Genomic DNA, 21,196 nt, shown 5'->3' with positions numbered 1-21,196 from the left:
GGTTGGAAGTAGTTCAGAAAGATATGGGGACTTATGGTCTCACTGAGGGTATGACCTTTAATAGAATAGAATGACAGACTAGAATTCGTATAGCTGAACCTAAATAATTGGGAAAAGACTATGATGATGATGACGATAATATGTGTGTGTGTTTATATATATATGAAAAGACTATGATGATGATGATGATGATATGTGTGTGTTTATATATATATATATGGAAAACTCTTCCCAATGCCTATAGGCGGAATAAATAGTGATTTCGCCTACCCTCATCACCATCCAAACTTCATTCCATAGTCACAGTTATCTGATAGTGTTTCAATTTTCATGTTTTTTCTACAAATCGAAATTACTTGAAATTTGGAGCATGTATACATCTTAGTGAGGCGCACCTAATAAAAATATGAAAAAACTAATTCGTAAAATATAAATTGATCAAAATACCCCCGAAAAGTTTTGGGGGTATTTTGATCAATTTATATTTTACGAATTATTTTTTTCATATTTTTATTAGGTGCGCCTCATTAAGATGTACACAAGCTCCAAATTTCAGATCATTCTGATTAGTAAAAAAATAAAAATTGAAACACTACCGGACAACCGTGACCGTGCGATGAAGTTTGGATGGTGATGAATGTAGGCGAAATCACTATTTATTTTCGCCTATATGCATTTTGTAGTATCTTCATATATATATATATATATATATATATATATATATCGGGAAAGGCTGATGTTAGCCCACTAGCTCATAGTTATATATGAGCCCAACGATTCATATTGAATCTGGGCCGATAGTATTCGCCATTTGCTTTTCCATTGTGATTTCTCGCAGTGTATTTGGACATCTGTTGCAATCGAGGTGCGGTAAAAGAATTAACTCAAACATATATATTTCAAACTTGCTCAGGACCCGGATTGCCTTTAGATTCAAGTTAGAAGTGTGTGGCTATCTTTATTTTCTACCACAGTTTGGATGTTATGGGTATAACGAAATCATCGAATTTTTTAACGAGAAAGTTTCCATATGGGAGCACTTGATCAAGAGGATTACCTCTCATGTTAGTGAAATGGTGGACGCCAAAGTCTAATCCTTTCATTTATCAGAGAAAGCAATTGTTGACAACTTCCAAATCACATGGCGGCAACATCAAATCAAGCAACACATACCGATTGCATGGTATTTTTCTAGTCCTAATCATTGCAAATTGAGTCCTGATGATATTTCACTTCAAAACCCTAGGTTGACAGGCAGTGGAGGCATAATTAGAAGTGATGATGGATCCTTTATCGCAATATTTGGCAATCCCCTGATACAACATCAAATAACTATACATGGTTTCTATCCTTGCAAGCTGGCGTTGACCTGACCATCTAGCTCAAATGTTGTCCCCTGCGGATCAAGAGTGACACCTTATTATTTGTTAATGCAATCCATGATCGATGCAAAGCTCCATGGGCATTAAATATTGATGTTGTTAACTGCTGATATAAGCTCTCTGGTCATGTTTGGTCCCTTACCCACATTTAATGTGAGGCTAACATGGTGGCTGATTTACTTACCAAGAAAGTCAATGCTTTATTGATGCCACTGTTTGGCGATCTAGACCACTAGATTTTTCTTTCTCTTGCATTACTTCATGATGTGGCACAACTTCCCTATTCTAGGGCTATAAACCTTTGAGTTGTAATTTACTTTATTGTTAATGAAAATCAGATAGGGGGCCTTCTTGATGAGGGAACCTTGGGGTTTTTTTGCCGGTGTACTGATAAAGTTCGGTTTTCTTGATGATGAAACCCTGGGGTTTTCTTGATGATAGGGTTTTCTTGATGATGAAACCCTGATGTGCTAATAAAGTCCGGTCTTCTTGATGAGGAAACCCCAGGATTTTCTTGCTGGTCTATTGATAGATGTACAAGGGAAACGGTCCTCTATGTATGTGTGTCTGCATTCATCGGCATCTGCATAAATCGGGCCGGGAATTGATGAAGAGCTAGTGCTTATGATTATGAATTACTTAGAATAAATAATTTTTTTAATGATATTGTTCTTTGGTAAAAGTCATAGACATCTTTGGTCATGGGATAATCTTAAAACCCCTTCCTTTCCTCAAGAAAAAGGGAAAGGGCAAAAATAAAAATAAAAATAAAAAATAATAATAAAAAAAAAATAGAAAAAGAATAAGAAGAAAAGGCGAAAATAAGAAAGCAAGGAGTGTGATACTGATTTTCGAATCTCTTGTCAGATACAGTAACATATGCTGATGGGGGTATAACTCTTGATGATTTGGAAATGATAAAAAAACCGCAGGCATGGAACGCGTGGATGTGACAGTGGGAAGTGCTCTCGATATGTTTGGTGCTTATTTGGCATACATAGATATGCTGTAGCTTGGCTTAAAAAACAGGCCCTTCAGATCCACTAGTTGTTTGTACTTTGTTCAATTCTTCAGCATCAAATGAAGGATAGCATCAAATGATGGATAACATACATATGGCTGTTTTGGTAATCACAATTAATCATCGGGATTTTGTCTATCCTTGGGTACTTCATATGTGACTAACTGAGCAGGACAGAAAGGGGTGCTACAATTAGTGGAAGCAATTGATCTTGTTGTTTTAATAATGACTACTATATTTATTTAAAGAAATTGTACAGTTTGTTTCTGTGTGTGCGTGTGTGAGAGAGAAAGAGAGATCCACCTTCAAAATGAATATACAACAAGAAGCATCTCGTAAAAGTTGCAGTACAAAATATGAATTGCAGAGATACCTATTTAAAAAAATTCTATGGGAATATAGTTACAGAGCTCAGCTTCTGAGATTCATCAATGTTAGCACTCAAATCACAAGCAATCTCCACAGGAGCATACACCTCCCTTGAAGAAATGGAAGCCAGTGGTATCTCTCAAAGAAATCTCTCTCCCAGTTACAGTGGACACAATCTTCATGAATTCATGGCAATCTCCACATAGTCTTATATTTTTCACAACCCTCACAGGCTTCCCAAAATCAGTCATTAAGAGCCCAAAGGTAACTGCCATTTTGGAGCTATGGAATAACAAGAAGTGCTCCTTTTGATACTCCTCTACTTCATGGAGAACAAAGCTAGTATCGGGTACATATCCCACTTTTTTGCACTCTAGGATCAGAATCTCCAAGCCACTGTAAATATCATAGGCTTGTGGGTGTGATCTATCTCGAGCATAGAAAGAATGCACTTGATTCTGATAAACTATCCAGCTCCTTGCTGGATACTTCTTTAGCCCATGCTCTCTCATCTTCTCTCTCATCTTCTCAGAGCAATGCCACCTCCCAGAAGCCGAATGGAGGTTTGTTAACAGTATAGAAGCTGCAGGTTCTTGAGGCTCAAGCTTAAGGAGGGATTTCGTTGCATATCTTTCTCTCTCTATATCGCCGTGGAGCTTGGAAGCAGCAAGGAAGGCTCGCCAAACTGCCGCATTTGGCTTTATTGGCATATTCTTGACAAATTCTTCAGCTTCTTTGAAGCAATTATAGTGGCCTAAAACATCCACCACTGATGCATAATGCTCATCAGTTGGGGTGATGTTGTATTTGGTTTTCATGGATTCAAAGAGGCTTAAACAGGTTTTTACAGAGTTTGAGGTGAGATATTTGCAGGCAGAGAATAGAGAGATAAAGGTAAGTCCATCTGGCTTTGTACCCATCTCCATCTCTCTAAAAATAGTTAGGGCCTGGCCTCCAAGTCTATGAAGAACATAAAGCAATATAAATGCATTCCAAGACACAAGATTGTGTTGAGGTATGAGGTTGAAGAGCTTCCTTGCGTCTTTCAAATTATCACATTTGCCATACATGGTGAGAATTGCATTGGCAACTCCTCTATCAGAAGAGAAACCGTTCCTAATAACTAGAGAGTGCAGTTGCTTTCCCATTTCGTGAAAACCTAATGTCCCACAAACACCCAAGATGGTGGCAAAAGCAATTTCATCTATGGAAGAGCCACACTCTCTCTCTATATCTCCCTCTCCATCGTCATCTCCTCTTTCTTTATCCCTCTCGTCATCATCTTCATCATCATATAACTTGCTGAAGAGCGACAAGGCCTTCTCCGGCTGGCCATTCCTTGCATACCCTGTCATAATTGAAGTCCAAGGGATTGAATCTCGATGTTCTAACCGATCAAAGAGATTTTGAGCATCATCCATTTGCCCACACTTGGCATACATATCAGTTAATGCACCTCCAATGCAAGAAGAAGAACCCAAAAAACCAGACTTCATTACAAAACCATGAATTTGTTTGCACCCTTCCACTGCTGATTCCATTGCACAAGCATTTGCAACACTTGTCAAAGTGAAACCAGACAATTCCATCCCATTTTCTACCATTTCTATGAATAGCTTCAGAGCTTGATAGCCCCTGCAATTTTGTGCAAGACCAGCTACTAAAGCATTATAAGAAATTAAATTCTTCTCAGGCATCTTCTTAAACAGATGCATAGCCATATCTATCAAACCGTGTTGAGAATACCCGCTCAGCATTCCAGTCCAAGAGATAACATCTCTCTTGCCCATCTTCTCAAAGACATTTGCAGCCTCCTTGATGCTCCCAAACTTGGTGTAAAACCCAATTAAAGCATTATTAACACTGAGACTGGATTCAAAACCAGCTCTGAGAGCATAAGCATGGACCTGCTTCCCTCTCTCTCTAGAATACACCTTGGTTGAAGCCATGAGCAAGGTAGAGAGAGAAAATTGATCAGCTAAAAACCCATCTTCCATCATATCTCGAAAACACCTGAAAGCACATGTGGCCTTAGACCCTTGTGCTAACCCAGAAATCACAGTGTTCCAAGAGACCAAATCTCTACAACCCATTTTATCAAACACTAGTTGCGCGCTCACTATTGACCCACATTTAACATAAAAATCTATTAATGCATTACATACGTAGACATGGGAGAAGAAGCCCATTTTCAGAGTTAGTCCATGGATCTGTTTCCCCAATTCTAAGCCCAAAATTTTGCTACAAGCTATTAAAACACCCACGAAACCAAACTGGTTGGGTTCAAGACCTGAGAATCTCATTTTGAAAAAGAGGCTCAGAGCCTTCAATTCTTGCCCAGACTTGGCATAGCCAGTGATCATTGCCGTCCATGAGACAAGATTTGGAGAGGGTAGGCAATAAAAAAGCTTATCGGCATCAGAAAAGCGGCCCAACTTTAGATACATGGTTATCAGATTATTGGAAAGGAGAATGTTTGAATTTGCGGAGGTCTTAATTATGAAGCCATGGAGCTCTTTTCCCTTTCGAATTTCTCTGAGACTAATTGAATTTTGCAGAGCTCTGCAATAACAATTTGTGAACTGATCAGAAACCACATTACCATCACCGCCACCGCCACCTCCACCTCCTTCATCATCACCATTTCCATCATTTTCTTTTTCTTTGTCGTCTTCTTTTTCTTCTTCATCCTCATCTTCTTTTTCTTCATCGTCATATTCTTCATTGTGATTGAGGAATTGGGTTTGCTTGAGAAATTGGAGAGGTGGCTGAGATTGCAAGGAAGGGAGATAGACTTTTGAAGATTTGAATCCAACGGCTACTTGGAGGTGATGGGTAGAGAGCAGAGGTGACGTGAGAGAGAGGGGGTGATGCTTTTTGAAGTGCGAGAGAGAAGACAAGATGGCGGCCATGGAAGAAGCAAGTATGTTTTGGCGGTCATTGGACGAAACCTAATAGACTTCCCCTCTGGCTCTATCTGTCAACCACCTCCTCTATCTCTCTAGATTAAGCTGTCCTACTCATACCCAAGCAAAAAGTTTTCACTCCAGTTCAGAGTGTGAACACTGAGGAGTCCAGGGCACTTGGCTGAACTGTGCGTCTCTTCTTCGCGAGAAAGTTCAATAATTTCTCCACCCTCAATGTCTTCGTTTTCGTTATTTCCGTTTTTGACCTTTCTTAACGCAATTTAAAAAAATGACTACTTAATCTTTTTTCGGGTGTTCAACATTTTAATTGAAAAGTTTTTCAAATGTTCAACATCCGAAAATAGCTTAAAAGTTTAACATTCATATTACGCAGTAACATCCAAAAGTGCTAATTTCAAATGTCCAACATCCGAACATTTGAAAATATGACAACATCCGAAAATGTGCTATTTGAACATCCGAAAATATGCCAGCGAAATTTCACAAGGTTTCTTTCTCATGCACATGTTATGGGCTCGACTTGCTGAGTGAGTTTGACGTTGTTGTTCGTTCAAAGTATTTACGTCAAAATCCTGGGCTAGATATATCAACTCGTGAGGTACCCCTTTGTTCTTACTTTTACCTCTTTTGGGAGGAACGTTTTACCCAAGCAAAGTATAAGAAGAGATTTACGAGAGAGACAATTAGTAGTTTCTTCGAAGGAAATTAAACCTCATGAAGTGCTGGGCACAAGATATCGATAATTATCCCCTTTCTCCCCATTACAATGAGATATTTATAGCCCCCTACTAACCCTCTACCACCTCCTTGATTATTCTACCCACAATCCCTATATAATAGGAATGTGACCCATTATAACAACTACCCACACGTATCGTGGAGACCCCATTAGAAACCGTCTACCACAACTCCTAACATTAAGCAACAGACTCCTAAATACAAGTGAACAATGCTACCTAAACAACAGTTGTTCGTGCTAAGCACGAGACTTCATTGAAAAATAAACTAAGCCTGGGAACGTAACATTCGCTCCCTCTAAAAATCCCCTTTGTCTTCAAGGGTATTTTCAGGAAACCTTAACGTAAGCGTCTTCAGATTCTCCCACGTGGTTTCAGAAGGTGCAAGACTCTTCCAGTGCACCAGGACTTCCTCTTGATGCTTCCGAATGAGACGGTTGAGAATGGCTTGCAGTTGAGGTACCATGCCGTCTCCTCCTTCCTGAACAATTGGCAAATCTTTTTGAACCACCGTTGTTGTTCCAACCTTCTCTTTTAAGCAAGACACATGAAATACAGAATGGACTTTTGAACCATTGGGCAACAAGAGTTTGTAGGCCACATGTCCTATCTTTTGGATCACTTCAAACGGTCCACCATATCATGGTGAGAGCTTGAGATTTCTCCGAAGGGCAACTGAAAATTGGCGATAGGGCTGAAGGTGTAGATACACTAAATCCCCCACATTGAAGTTCTTCCTGGTTCGGTGAATATCGTAGGCTTTCTTCATTCAGTTCTGGGAACTGTCCGCGTAGTTGCTTGAGAACTTGGTCCCGATCTTGGCGTTCCCGATCAATTGACTCCACTTGAGTTATACCATGAATGTAAGACAATAACGTGGGTGGAGCACGCCCATAGACCACCTCGTAGGGAGTCCTCTTTATGGCGGTGTGTAGGTTGGTATTGTAGCAATATTCAGCCCACGCAATCCAACGGGCCCACTCCTTGGGTCTCTCACTTGAAAAGCACCTGAGGTACATTTCAATTGTACGATTCACCACCTCCGTCTGACCATCGGTCTGGAGGTGATAGGCTGATGAGTAGTTGAAAGCGGTGCGCTGCAAGTCAAAGAGTTCTTTCCAAAAAACACTTGTAAACACTAAATCTCTATCACAAACAATGGACTTAGGCATTCCATATAATTTAAAAACCTGATTAAAAAATATCTGAGCCACCGATGTTGTTGTATAGGGATGGGAGATTGGAATGAAATGGGTGGCTTTGGATAGGCGCTCCACAACTACGAAAATAGTAGTTTTACCATTTGAGTTCGGAAGGCCATCAATGAAGTCCATAGACAAATCAGTCCATACTTGTTGGGGAATTGGGAGTGGTTGGAGGAGCCCTGCCGGTGACGTGTTTTCCAATTTCTGACACTGGCACATATCACATTGTCAAATATGATCACAGATTTCCCTTCTTATTCCACTCCAGTAAAACATAGACTTATTCGATTGAGAGTTTTGTGGAACCCCTCGTGTGTGCTGGAATGGAACTCTTCCATAATGGTTGAGATTAAAGGAGATCCGGCCAGCTAGAAAATTCTACTTTTAATTAATAAAACTCCTTCTTTGTAACTCCATGGACCCAATGCCTCTCCTTGTTCCACCCATGTCACTATTTCCTGTATTTTGGGATTTTCCTTCACCTCTTTTTTAATTGGCTCGAGCGAACGTGGGACCGACGTAGTTAATGCAAAGTTTTCACCCCTTTCTTCCACCCGAGACAACGTATCAGCTACCAAGTTTTCCTTCCCTTTCTTGTACTCAATGACGAAATCAAAGCCCACGAGCTTCATCAACCACCTTTGTTGCGCTGGTGTGGTGATTCTTTGTTCCTATAGGTATTTTAGGCTCTGGTGATCGGTCCTTACGATGAACTGTTGCCCAAGTAAATATTGCCGCCACTTCTGTACTACAAGAACCAAAGTCAACATTTCTTTTCATAAGTGGATAAAAACAAATTTCTACCATGTAAAGCCTGGCTATAGAACGCTATGGGTCGCTTCTCTTGCATCAACACCCCTCCGATCCTAGCTCCGGAAGCGTCACATTCAACGATGAATTATCAGGCAAGGCGAGCAATGGGGCTAGCGTCATTGCCGTTGTCGACTGCTTGAGCAATACCTCGGACTATGTTCCTACTTGAAACTATCTTTTTTTAACATATTGGTTAATGGGGCAGCAAATTTTACCGTAATTTTGAATGAATTTTTGGTAATATCCTGTTAATCCTAGAAATCCACAAAGAGCTTTTAACGTTGTGGGCTTGGGCCAGTTGGTCATGGCTACAATTTTTTTTGGATCCACGGCCGCACCATCTTGACTGATGAGGTGCACCTACTTCACTTCCTGCTGCCCAAAAGCACACTTTTCTTTTTTTACAAATAACTGGTTAGCACATAAAACAGACAGTACAAGACCAATATGCTTCAAATGGTCTTCCCAATTCTTGCTATAAATCAAAATGTCGTAAAAAAACACCAATATGAATTCTTGTATGTAATTTTTTAAAACATTGTTCATCAAAGATTGAAAAGTAGAAAGGGCATTCATTAACCCGAAAGGCATTACCAGAAATTCATAATGGCCATGATGGGTGCCAAAAGTGGTCTTCTCAACATCTTCGGGTTGCATGCGAATTTGGTGGTACGCTAACCGAAGATCAAGCTTTGTGAAAAAGGAGGCCCCATGCAATTCATCCAGAAGTTCGTCAATATTGGGTATGGGGAATTTATCCTTCATTGTTTGCTGATTTAGAACCCTATAGTCGACGCACATCCTCCACGAGTTGTCATGTTTTATTACCAACAACACTGGTGAAGAATAGGGGTTGTTGCTAGGTTTTATCACCCCAGATTTCAATAGCTGAGTCACCATCTTTTCTATCTCAACTTTCTGATAATATGGGTACCTGTAGGGGCATACAGAAACAGGATTGCTTCCATCTTTCAAGGGGATCCGGTGGTCATGTGCTCTCTTCGGCGGTAGCCCTTGTGGTTCTTTGAAAACATCCTCAAACGAGAGTAATAGCTTGCTAAGTTGGCTATTAAAAAATTGAGGAGAAAATTCAGGTGTAGAATTACCTAGCGTGCCTTTCATAGAAAGTGAATATATCTGCAACAAGATTCTTTCTCCCATTTTTTTGATGTCCTTGCTAATCTCATACATATGCAACACCTAATTATCAGCTGATTTCAATCCTTGTAATGAGACTCATTTCCCATTCAAAGTAAATGTCATCCATAATTTGGAAAAATCCCATGTGATTGGGCCTAACGTGCTCAGCCACTGCGCTCTGAGAACCGCGTCACACCCTCCAATGGTAACAGACAGAGATCCACCACCAGAGGAATTCTCTACAGCATCATGCATACAGCCTTGTAGCGTCCAGAACTAGAAAGCTTTTCACCATTGGCAACAACCACTTAAAACTTTCCTTTACTGTTAGGATTTAGGCCCATTTTCTGTGCAATAACATTATTCAAAAAATTATGCGCACTACCAGAGTAAATTAGAAAAGTTACCCTTTGTTGGCACAAACTTCCTTGAACACGCATGGTCTGCGGAGCCTTTGCCCCATAAATGGCATTGAGGGAGATTTCAGGTACCTCGTTTGCCATGTTTGTCTCTGCCTCCGTCTTCTCTTCTTCGTCTGGCCAGCTCCCTTCGATGAGGAATAGCTTATTGCAACGATGGCCAAGACCAAACTTTTCATTGCAATTGAAGCAAAGTCCCTTTGCACGCCGTTCGTTGAGTTCTGCTGGAGACAGCCTTTTAATTGGCATGAAAGACCCACTCGAGCTAGACTGGTTGGTGCCGATTTTCCTTGGTTCGTTAGGCACTGCCTTCTTAGTGTTCAGTTAACGATGCTCATAAAGGCGGGGAGTCCTATTGCCACCGTCAAAGTTGCCGGTTGACAAGCCTGCACATCTATCTTACTGCTTTCTTTGAGCCCACTTATGAAACACCCCACTTGCTGTAATGGTGTTAATCGTCCTGCCCGTATCAACAGACGCTCAAATTGAGTATGATATTCTCGTACAGACCCAGTTTGCTGCAGCTTTGTGAGATCACCAAAAAAAATCTTGGAATTGGGTTGAGCCGTAACGTGCCTGGAGGCTACTTTTGAAGTCATCCCAAGAGGCAATCCCACCCTCTTCCTTCATCAGCTAGTACCACAGCTGAGCATCACCTTCTAAGTTGAACGATGCAAGGGGAACTCGATCTTCTTCCGGTGTATGATGAAATTTGAAGAACTGGTCAGCTCTACATACCCAACTAGTGGGGTCTTCTTCCCCATTGAACATGGGAAAGTCCAACTTGACCATTCGCGGAAGGTAGGTTCCAACAGAACCTGAACTACCATTCAAAAATGGCCCCATAAGTGTCTTCCTTGTGTGGGAAGATTCACCATTTTCGCGGTTGTTCCTCGCTTGATCAAGGCAGTCATTGATCGCAGCGAACATCTGCTGCGTGGAGTCCATCATATCCTTGAAGCTTCTCTCTTGATCTACCTTCAAGCTCCGTATCTCGGACTCCAAACGTTCAATGCATTGATCCACCATGCCTGGCTCTGATACCAAATTGTTATGCGCTCGACTTGCTTAGCGAGTTTGACGTTGTTGTTCGTTCAAAGTGTTTACGTCAAAATCCTGGGCTAGATATCTCAACTCGTGAGTTACCCCCCTTTGTTCTTACTGTTACCTATTTTGGGATAAACGTTTTACCCAAGATAAATTATAAGAAGATATTTACGAGAGAGACAATTAGTAGTTTCTTCAAGGGAAACTAAACCTCCTGAAGTGTTGGGCACAAGATATTGATAATTATCCCCTTTCTCCACATTACAATGAGACATTTATAGCCCCTTACTAACCCTCTACCACCTCCCTGATTATTCTACCCACAATCCCTATATAATAGCAATGTGACCCATTACAACAACTACCCACACGTATCATGGAGACCCCATTAGAAACCGTCTGCCACAACTCTTAACATTAAGCAACAAACTCCTAAATACAAGTGAACAATACTACCTAAACAACAGCTGCTCGTGTTAAGCACGAGACTTTATTGAAAAATAAACTAAGCCTGAGAACGTAACAACACATTTTCGGATGTTCAACATCCGAAAATATGCTATTTTTGGATGTCCAATATCCGAAATTATTTTCAGATGTTCAACATCCGAAAATATGACTATGAACGTTAAACTTTCAACTATTTTCAAATGTTTAACATCTAAAAAACTCTTCAATTCGGATGTTGAACACCTGAAAAGGGTAAAATCATCTTTTTAAAAAATTACGTTATGAAAAGTAAAAAACGGACAGACATGTAATAACGTAAACTATTCGGTACATCTGTAATAACGTAAAATATAACGGATATATGGGTAATTTTCCCTTATATATATATATATATATATATATATATATATATATATATTTAGTTAAGAAAAATTCTGAAGTCTTCCTCCAAATCGGCCGAAGCAACGCATTGCTTCATTTTTCTCACCAAACCGAAAAAGACTCCAAAGCGAATATGACATCATTGGTATCACATACGAAGTACTTAAAATTCCCTTTTTAGGATTGTCTACAAAGAGACCATTTATCCTTCCTACATTGTACTTAATATTCCTTCTTTTGGGATTGTCTGCAAAGAGACCATTTATCCTTTGTACATGAAGGTCACAGTCTCACATATCGCACATAGAATTAGAGTTGGGTGGATGAGGTAGAGATGTACAAGTGAAATTTTATGTGATCACCGAATATCAATGAAGTTGAAGTGTAAGTTCTATAGTACAGCTATGAGACCAGCTTTGCTCTATGGGGCGGAATGTTGGACGAACCAAAAATAATGTACCCATAGAATGAGTGTAGCGAAGATGAGAATGTTGAGATGGATGAGTGGCCAGACAAGAAGGGATAGAATTCGAAATGACTCCATTCAGGAGAGTTTAGGTGTGGCACCAATAGATGATAAGATGAGAGAGAGTAGACTTGGATGGGTTCGCCATGTGTCGCATTGGTTAGGAGGTGTGAGTTAGTTAAGTGGAATGACTGAAAAAGGTAAGGGGTAGGCCTAAAAGAAAGTGGTTGGAAGTAGATCAAAAAAATATGGGGATTTATGCTTCACTAAGTATATAGCCTTTAAGAGAGGATAATGACGGACAATAATTCGTGTAGTCAACCCCAATTAACTGGGAAAAGGCTATGATGATGACATAGATGTCACAATCATTAGATGTCAAATTAGAAGGATTGGAGTAAATCACGAAGTTTGAATTTTTTTTTGGAAAACTTGTGTTTGTTTAGTGACACTCTTATAGCCACACATTTTGAAATTTAATGGACAATAATGATTGTGACCTCCATGTACAAAAAATAAATAGTCTATTTGTAAATAAATTCCATAATTTATTCATATTATCTGGTTTTATTTCAAAGACACATGACCATGCGTTGAAATAGTTGTAAATACGTAAAGGAAAAGCATACAATCAGACCATTTATCTTAAGTAATAGGTGATCATAATTAATCTTGACTATTGGATGTGATGGCTGCATTTATTCCATTGACCAAGCTCAAACTTCAAAAGAAATTTTCTATAATTTTGGGACACATCCAATCCATCAGATTTCACATCGGATGGTTGTAAATCATTATGACTTCCTTGGATAAAAAATAAACGGTCTCATTGTACACAATCTCATTGGTAAAATGGTAAATAGTGCTAGGAATTTTGATAAATATATGTTTATTCAATAAAACAAAATCGTAATCGCCAAACTTTAATGAACAAAACGTACGCCCTGATCCTATTTATTTTCAATAATAAGTAGTCCCAAATTTCTTCAAATTTATGTAGAGGTTCCTTTAAAAAAATTTCATTTCCTTAACGTATCCCTGGTTTGAGAATCTTGAAATTCAACCTTTGAAGGATCAAAAAGAATTGTAACCCTTAAGTCAAACATCTTCTTTTACTATCTTAAGTTGATCGACTACTTTTAACAAAAAAAAGTTCACCATTCGAAAAATTGACATGTGAATCAATGAGTAGAATCTAATCATAAAAGTGTTCCATAAGCATCTCATCACACATTTTTAGTTTAAATTTTATGAAAAATAAAAAATATAGTGACATGGTTAGGGATATATATGAAGAAGCGCTAACAAATATTAAAATAAATAGTGGAGATGCAAGTGAGTTTCCAGTAACAATAGGCCTATTGGGTGAGTGTGGCCATTAAAGGCTTTATGAGTTCTTGTAATTGAACTTACTCATATAATGGAATATGAACTTAGTGGGACTGTGGTCATGTATAGACCATACTAAGCGAATGATGTTTGTTGATATTGGATTAAGCTTTACGAGCTAAGCCAGTCGGTTGAGAAAAACTCATATATGGCCATAGAGAATAAACTGATCAGGGTTACAATGGGTTATCCCTTGAAGGAAGAGTGAGTCGAGGGACTGTGTGGCTCCTGTGTGTGATGGAGGCCTTCAGAGACAAGGACAAAGCCTCATCCGCATACCATCACACGACATTGCACATATTGTTAAAGTTATAGAGAGCATACACACAGACATTGAATGTGAAGAGAAGAAAAAGAGAAAAGAGATAACACAAGATTTACGTGGTTCAAGCTGAAGCCTTACGTCCACGGATCCAAAGCCCTAACTGGCTACATCTTCACTATTTTTTGATAAAGAATACACAAATACGTTTCGCTATATATAGAGGAGAATGAATATTGAAGATAGAGGATATGAGACTTATTACCAATAAGCAACTTGACCAAGCAATTTGACTTGATCTATCTTCAGCACTCTCCCTCAAGTTGGTGCACGAAGTGAAGCGAAGTGCCTAACATGCCAAACTAAAATTGGAATTGAAAGGATTGTTTTTGCTCGGCTCTTTCAAGCGAATGTTTTCTTTTAGGCGGCACTGGGGCTGGATGTTTTCTTTTGCACGGCCCGGAACTTGGGGCCGGAGGTTTTCTTTTGCACAGCACGCCACTCGGGGCAGGAGGTTTTCTTTTGTACGGCACGATACTTGGGGCAGGAAGTTTTCTTTTGCGCGGCACGACACTTGGGGCCAGAGGTCTTCTTTTGCTTTGATACAATGGTTTTCTTTTGCTTTGATACCATAGAGCATGCACACAGATATTGAATGTTTACCATAGAGCATGCATACAAATATTGAATGTGAAGAGAAGAAGAAGAGAAAAGAGATAACACAAGATTTACGTAGTTCAGGCTGAAGGCTTACGGCTACGGATCCAAAGCCCTAATTGGCTACATTTTCACTATTTTTGGATAAAAAATTACACAAATATGTACCTTTATGTATAGAGGACGATCACAATGAATCTTAGATATAGAGGAAATATGAGGCTTATCACCAATAAGTAACTTGACCAAGCAATTTGACTTGGTCTATGTTCCTCCTTTTTTAATGTAAAAAATAATTGGAAAAAACAAATTGTTAACTTATTTTTAGAATTTTTTTCTCTTTTGAGATGTCATATTTTTAACTCTAAATTTAAAGAAAGACATATTGTTTAAAATTTTGAAACATTCATGTAGTTTATTTGAATATGTGTGCTCTAGAAATTTTTTTTTTTTTTTCTGTTCACTATTTAAAAGCAGAAAAACATTTATCTATATATATATATATATATATGGGTGAGGCCCTAAACAATGATATTACAGCGCATCTCAAAAATCCACTAGAATATGTTGTTTTGATGCCCAAAACTTCTCAATTCGATCATCTCGACCTTAAGATGTATGGAAATGAGAAAAAATAGATTTAAAGTCTTGGAAATAGCCCATCTTGTAATGTATTTTTGGATGCCAATTTTTAGAATTTTTATTAAATTTTATAATGATTCAAATAATTATAAATAGAGCATGAGGGAGCACCATTGAGAATGAAGACCTCCACACCATGCTTTTGCACTAATAAATAATTAGTGAAGATTCACTATACGTATAGATAGTCATTATTGATAATACGATTGTATTTCATAAGTAATTAGGGCAGGTTTGATTTGTATGAGGATTTTTTTCGTGAGAATATTTTCCCTGTAATTAGATATGAAGTTTTTTTTTACAGCAGTGCATTTTATGGTGAACTTTTTCGCCGTCGATCAATATTTATTTATTTAGATAGATGCGAAGGATATGTGACGTATGATGCCCAAATCATCCTCTTATGATATTTACAAAAATCTAATATTTATTTTAAGATCTGTTTCCTTTTTGTAATTGCTTTTTTTATTATTATTTATTAAAGAAATGAGCTAAATACGACGGGCCGTCAAACACAATTGTCGAAAGGGTGTGGTTTGCATAGAGCCGAGGCTCTAAACAATCAAAGTAGAGCCCACCTTAAAATAGTATCAAAAAATATGGTTTCAATATTGGAAATATTTGTGATAACCTTAACATATATTTTCATCTTGAATTATATAATTTAAAGCTTCAAAAATAGTGTAGATCGAGTAGATCTATAAAAACTTGAAAATCATGAAAATTGATGGTCCAAAAATGCATTACAAGATACGCTATTTCCAAAGTTGCAATTCATTTTTTTTCTCATATCCATGCATCTTGATGTCGAGATGATCAATTTGAAGAAGATATTTGGGCCTCAAAACAACCTTTTCTAATGAAATTTTTGAAGTGGGCTCCAATTTCATTGTTTAGAGCCTCGGCTCTATATACACTTTTCCTTGTCAAAATAAAACATTATATAGATTTCTAGGCCGTTTTTTGGGCAACTTTATCTATAGATTTAGAACCATAAGGATTTTGGGAATGAATGATGGATAGAGAAAGAGAGAGAGCACTGGGAGAGAGAGGGACCGGATTTTGGCTTCTTAAATTTTGAAGTTAATGAAGGAGCTATCATAATCTTAATTAAAAAAAAAAAACAAACAAACAACTTACCTAAAAAATTTGTGATGATTTTCTTACCGGTAATCACCAATTACATAAAAGGACAAGTTTATATAATGTTGCAACCTTAAAATGTAGAATTACAAATGCGTCTAAAAACTCCATTGGAAAATATTGTTTTAATGTTGAAGAACCCTTTAATTAATCATCTCAACATCAAGATGTATGAATATGAAAAAAAAAAAAGGAAAAAAGAAGAGATTTTGAATCCCAAAAATAATGCATCTTGCAATACATTATCTAGACCATCCATTTTCAATTTTTTCATATGCTTATAAATCTACTTAATTTTAACCATCCTTGGAATTTAAAATTTTATAATTGGATATGAAAATAAATTTTGAGATAATCCTAAGAATTTTTTATACCAAAATTACATGTTATGATAAAATTTGGAGGTACCTTAATTGGATTGTTTAAGGTTGCAACCTTATAGAAACCACACCCTCACATAAAAGGAAAAGAAGTACCAAATTTCGTTGAGTAAGATCAAAGAAATTCAAGTGGGAAATAATCCCAGCTCGGAAGTTTTGAAATTTTTTAAGTGCCTTTAAATTTAATTTTAAACAATAATGACCATCGCATTATTGAACTGGAGCATAGGGTATTCCTTAAAGATGAAATGGGCCTGAAATGTCTCCGAGTGAGGGGGGCACACCGGGGTTTAGGGACTTCGCAATGGCTTGGGGGTGTCGGGCCTGTAACACGAAGTTAGACTTCGCCATGGCTCGGGGGGTGTCGGGGCTTGCTCCACGTCTGGAGCCCCCTCCCTTCATGCTTTCCTCAATCAAACCCACCACTAGCTCCTCCATTTTTTAATTGGAAAAAATATAAAAAATTTCAAATTGTCTTTTAAAATTTTGAAACATTCTTGTAGTTCATTTAAGAAGTAAGAATATTTGCTCAAGAATTCAATTTTACTTTTTTTTGCTCACTATTTAAAAAAAAAAAATCGTTTCATGCGAGCTAGACCGCATTTCTACATATGCAGTCCAGAAGTATAAAACATCCATCTTAAAGATGGATGCAAATATGTGGGCTATTTAAAAGCAATTGATACTAACGGTCCAAATATTTTCTTAATTGGATTATTATTTCCAGTTTTTAAAATTTATTTAGTTATTTCATATTTATTTATGATCTCCATGTTAGAGATTACGTATCCTTGAAAATTAAATCCAAAAATCCATCTCATAAATAGCTTTAATAAGTGGCCCTCATTTCTGCACGTTCTTTAAGAAAAGGAAAAAGTATACATAAGGTTGAGGCACTAAACAAATAAGTGACGCACCTCAAAAATCTACTAGAAGATATTGTTTCGATGCTCAAAACTCCTCAAATCGATCATCTCGACTTCAGGATGTATGGAAATGAGAAAATTGAATTTCAAATCTCGAAAATAATCTATCTTGTAATGTATTTCTGAACCATCAATTTTCGAGATTTTTCAAGTGTTCATAAATCTGCTAAATCAACACTATTTTGAAGCTTTAAATTTTATAATTAGATATAAAACAAAGTTTCAAGCCATCACAAACATTTCTAGTACCGAAACTGCATATTCCAACATTATTTAAAAGTGTGCCTTACTTTGATTGTTTGGGGCCTCTACCCTATAAAAACCACACTCTCACTTTTTTTCAAAAAGATTAGTTAGTCTATTTGTCCATCGTCATTCAATACATGATTTCTCATGCCTTTAACTTATCAAAATGGGAATAATTTATGGAAATATATCCAATGAGATCATTGATTTTTGGTATAAGGACATCACAACTTGTTGATTATCAAGTGCAAAATACGACGGTTTCAGCTGGGTCATTGACTAAGCACAATGTCCAATAAAATTTCTTGAACATTGTGACACAACACATGGAGTTTGTATATATATATATATATATATATATATATATATATATATATATATATATATATATATATATATATATATATATATATATATATGGTTTTTGTTAGGCTACACCACTTATGGTATAGACCCTTAAAGTGGTCAATATTTTTAGACATTTAAATACCATTATCCTATAATATAATAACTTTTTGTTTAGAGGCATTTTAAGTAATTAGTCAATGATAAACTAGAAATTACTAATATAAACAAAAACATTTATTAACAATGGTGGACAATGACATCACCGATATGACGTGTGATATCACCCATAAGATGCATTAATTGTTTTTAACTACTAATTAGAATGCCACTATTTTCTTATAAAAATAATCATTCTACTCTTCTAAATGACAAAAAATACCTCTATTTGAAAAATTTTGTAATACAATTTAATGGTATTTTAGTGTCAAAAAATGTTGAGCACTTTAAGAGTTTACACCGCCAAGTGGTATAGCTTAACAAGACCATATATATATATATATATATATATATATATATATATATATATATATATATATACTTCCATTTAACATTTATGAAGTCATATTTTTTAGGCCCAAAGATTTAAACTAATTTTAAGAACATAAAGTCTCTATTTTTTTTATCTTTCAACCCCTTAAACTCTTTTAACTATATATTATTGACCTCAACAACTTTGGAAATGTTTTCTTTCCCTCATAACATAACTTTTATTTAACCCTGCCGACATATACCCAACATATACCCTCCCTCTGTCTCTCACCCCTCTCTCTCTCTTCTTACCCCTCTCTCTCTAAAGTCAGTCTCTCTCCCCTCTCTCTCTTTAAACTACGTCTCTCTAGCCCCTTTCTCGGTCTAAACTCCGTGTCTATCTCGCCCCTCTCTCTCTCTCTCTCAAATGCCCAAATTGTAGAGACCCTTCTCCATCTCCTTTCTCTTTCTCTCTAATACCCAAATAGCAGAGACCCACCCTCTCTCTCTCTCTCCCTTCCAAGCCCTGGTCTGATTATCTCAAAAAAAGCCTCCAACTTCTCTGCACCTTTTAATCGCAAGTTGCTCTTGTTCAAATCAACCAATAGAACCCTAGCTATCAGATCAGCTCTAACTTATCTCGACTCAAAGCAATCTTCTTCTTTAACAGTAACTCTGTCTTTTTTTAATTGTTCAATGGGACTTTGTTTAGCAATCCTTGGGGTAGGTTTTTGGAGCTGAAATTTTGGAACAAATTATGGAAAGAGAATGAGGATTTGGCCTGAATTTTGGTATTTTAGTGCAACTTTTTGGCCCATTTGAAGAAAATGAACTGAAATTTTGTTTGCAATACAAGCATGAAGTTTGGAATTTTTTATACGAAAATGTCTCACGAATTTAGGCTGCATTTTGAGAATTTCAGTCCAAATTTTCTTCAAACTTCCACAATTTTTTTTTTTTTTCAGAAATTTTCCTCCATTTTTTGACACACTTCAGTTGAGTTCACCAAAATTTGTAGAATTAAATTGCATATTTTGACTGAAACTTCTTAGAATCTTGTATGTTTTTTTCCATCAATCTCAATTTGGAATATAAGGTCATTACGCGAGTTTCAGTTTTTGCAAGGGATTGAAACTTATTATAGCTGAAATTTGAAATTGAGAAGCAAAAATACAAAAGTTTAGACAATGAAAACAGCTGTACTGCTGGTCTCGTCTGATACGTTTGATGGCTTTTTTCCATCAATTCACCAATTTTCTTCCTTGAAAATGTTTGGATTAAATTTTGTTGTCTCATAGTATACTTTCTCTCTATAAAAGTTTCTGGTGGCTACTCATTGCAATTACCCCATTGATGTTAGTTCTAATCTTGAAGGAACATTGAAGGACTTTGGAGAAATTGTGAAACTCGTCCCACTTCAAATGATCTACTTGAGGAATCAATCAGCAGCATCTCAAGAACATCCTACGATCAAGCCCGAACCAATGATCACTCAAGATCACAAGAAGATCAAGGGAGAGACGATGGGAGGTTAATAAGTTGTTGAGATTAATAATACATAGTCAAAGGGATTTAGAGGGTTGAAAAATAAAAAATATAAAGACGTTATGTTATTAGAAATTGTTTAAATCTTTTGATCTCCTAAAAAATAAACACAAAAATAAAAAGTACGAAGATATTTACCCTACTTTCTACCTCTCAATCTCTCCCAGTCAGTCTTATGTATCTCTTTCCCCTTCTCTCTCTTCCCTTAAATATAGTAAGCATATTTCTCTCTCTCTTGAATAGTATTCTTTTTTATTGAAATAGGTATATACTCTTACCTCACACGTACCTTTCTCTCCTGTAAATCTATCTCCTTGGCTTTCTCTCTCTCTCCCATTGTACTCTCTCTCTCTCAATTTTTTTCGTAACTAACTAAATCTTGTAGATTATTTTCTTAACTCATACTTTATATCACTACTCGTTAAAGTCTCTTTTCATGAATCTAATCATCTATCCTAAAATATGTATATCCTAAAATTAGTGCATGGATGTGTACTCTCTCTCTTTTCTAAAATTAATATGTGGATGCATTCTCTCTCTGCCCCACCTACTCTCTCTTTTAACATTTTTAATAACTAACTAAATCTACAAGATAATTTTCTTAACCCATAATTTGTATCACCCCTTCCTTAAAATATCGTGTCATGAATCTAGCAATCTCTACCCTAAAATATGCATATGCTAAAATTAATGTGTGGATGTGCACTCTCTCTCTTCCCTAAAATTAGTACATATATACCTTATCTCTCTCTTCCTTCAAATATGAGTATGTCTTCTACCATCTCTATAGAATTAGGGTTTTTCTTATTTTTGTAACATGTGTCTACCCCTTA

At 37.0% G+C, this 21,196-nt stretch overlaps 1 protein-coding gene and 1 long non-coding RNA gene across 2 annotated transcripts; one reads left to right on the top strand and one right to left on the bottom strand.

Moving 5' to 3' along the window:
- Positions 1-2,710: 2,710 nt before the first annotated feature.
- Positions 2,711-7,264, bottom strand: EMB175 (Pentatricopeptide repeat (PPR) superfamily protein). The gene has a single exon (XM_011628989.3). The coding sequence runs from the start codon at positions 5,682-5,684 to the stop codon at positions 2,850-2,852; it is 2,835 nt and encodes a 944-aa protein (XP_011627291.2). The 5' UTR covers positions 5,685-7,264; the 3' UTR covers positions 2,711-2,849.
- An 11,852-nt stretch (positions 7,265-19,116) lies between these two features.
- LOC148779763 (uncharacterized) lies at positions 19,117-20,502 on the top strand. Its single transcript, XR_016045058.1, has 2 exons — positions 19,117-19,609; positions 20,193-20,502. It is a non-coding gene; the product is annotated as an uncharacterized LOC148779763 (long non-coding RNA).
- The last annotated feature ends 694 nt before the right edge of the window (positions 20,503-21,196 follow it).

Source organism: Amborella trichopoda, chromosome 11 (genome assembly GCF_054954075.1).
Source record: "Amborella trichopoda isolate Santa Cruz 75 chromosome 11, AtrichopodaSantaCruz75HAP2 v2.0, whole genome shotgun sequence".
In the NCBI taxonomy this organism is placed as follows: domain Eukaryota; kingdom Viridiplantae; phylum Streptophyta; class Magnoliopsida; order Amborellales; family Amborellaceae; genus Amborella; species Amborella trichopoda.
This window is presented reverse-complemented; position numbering and strand designations above follow the sequence as displayed.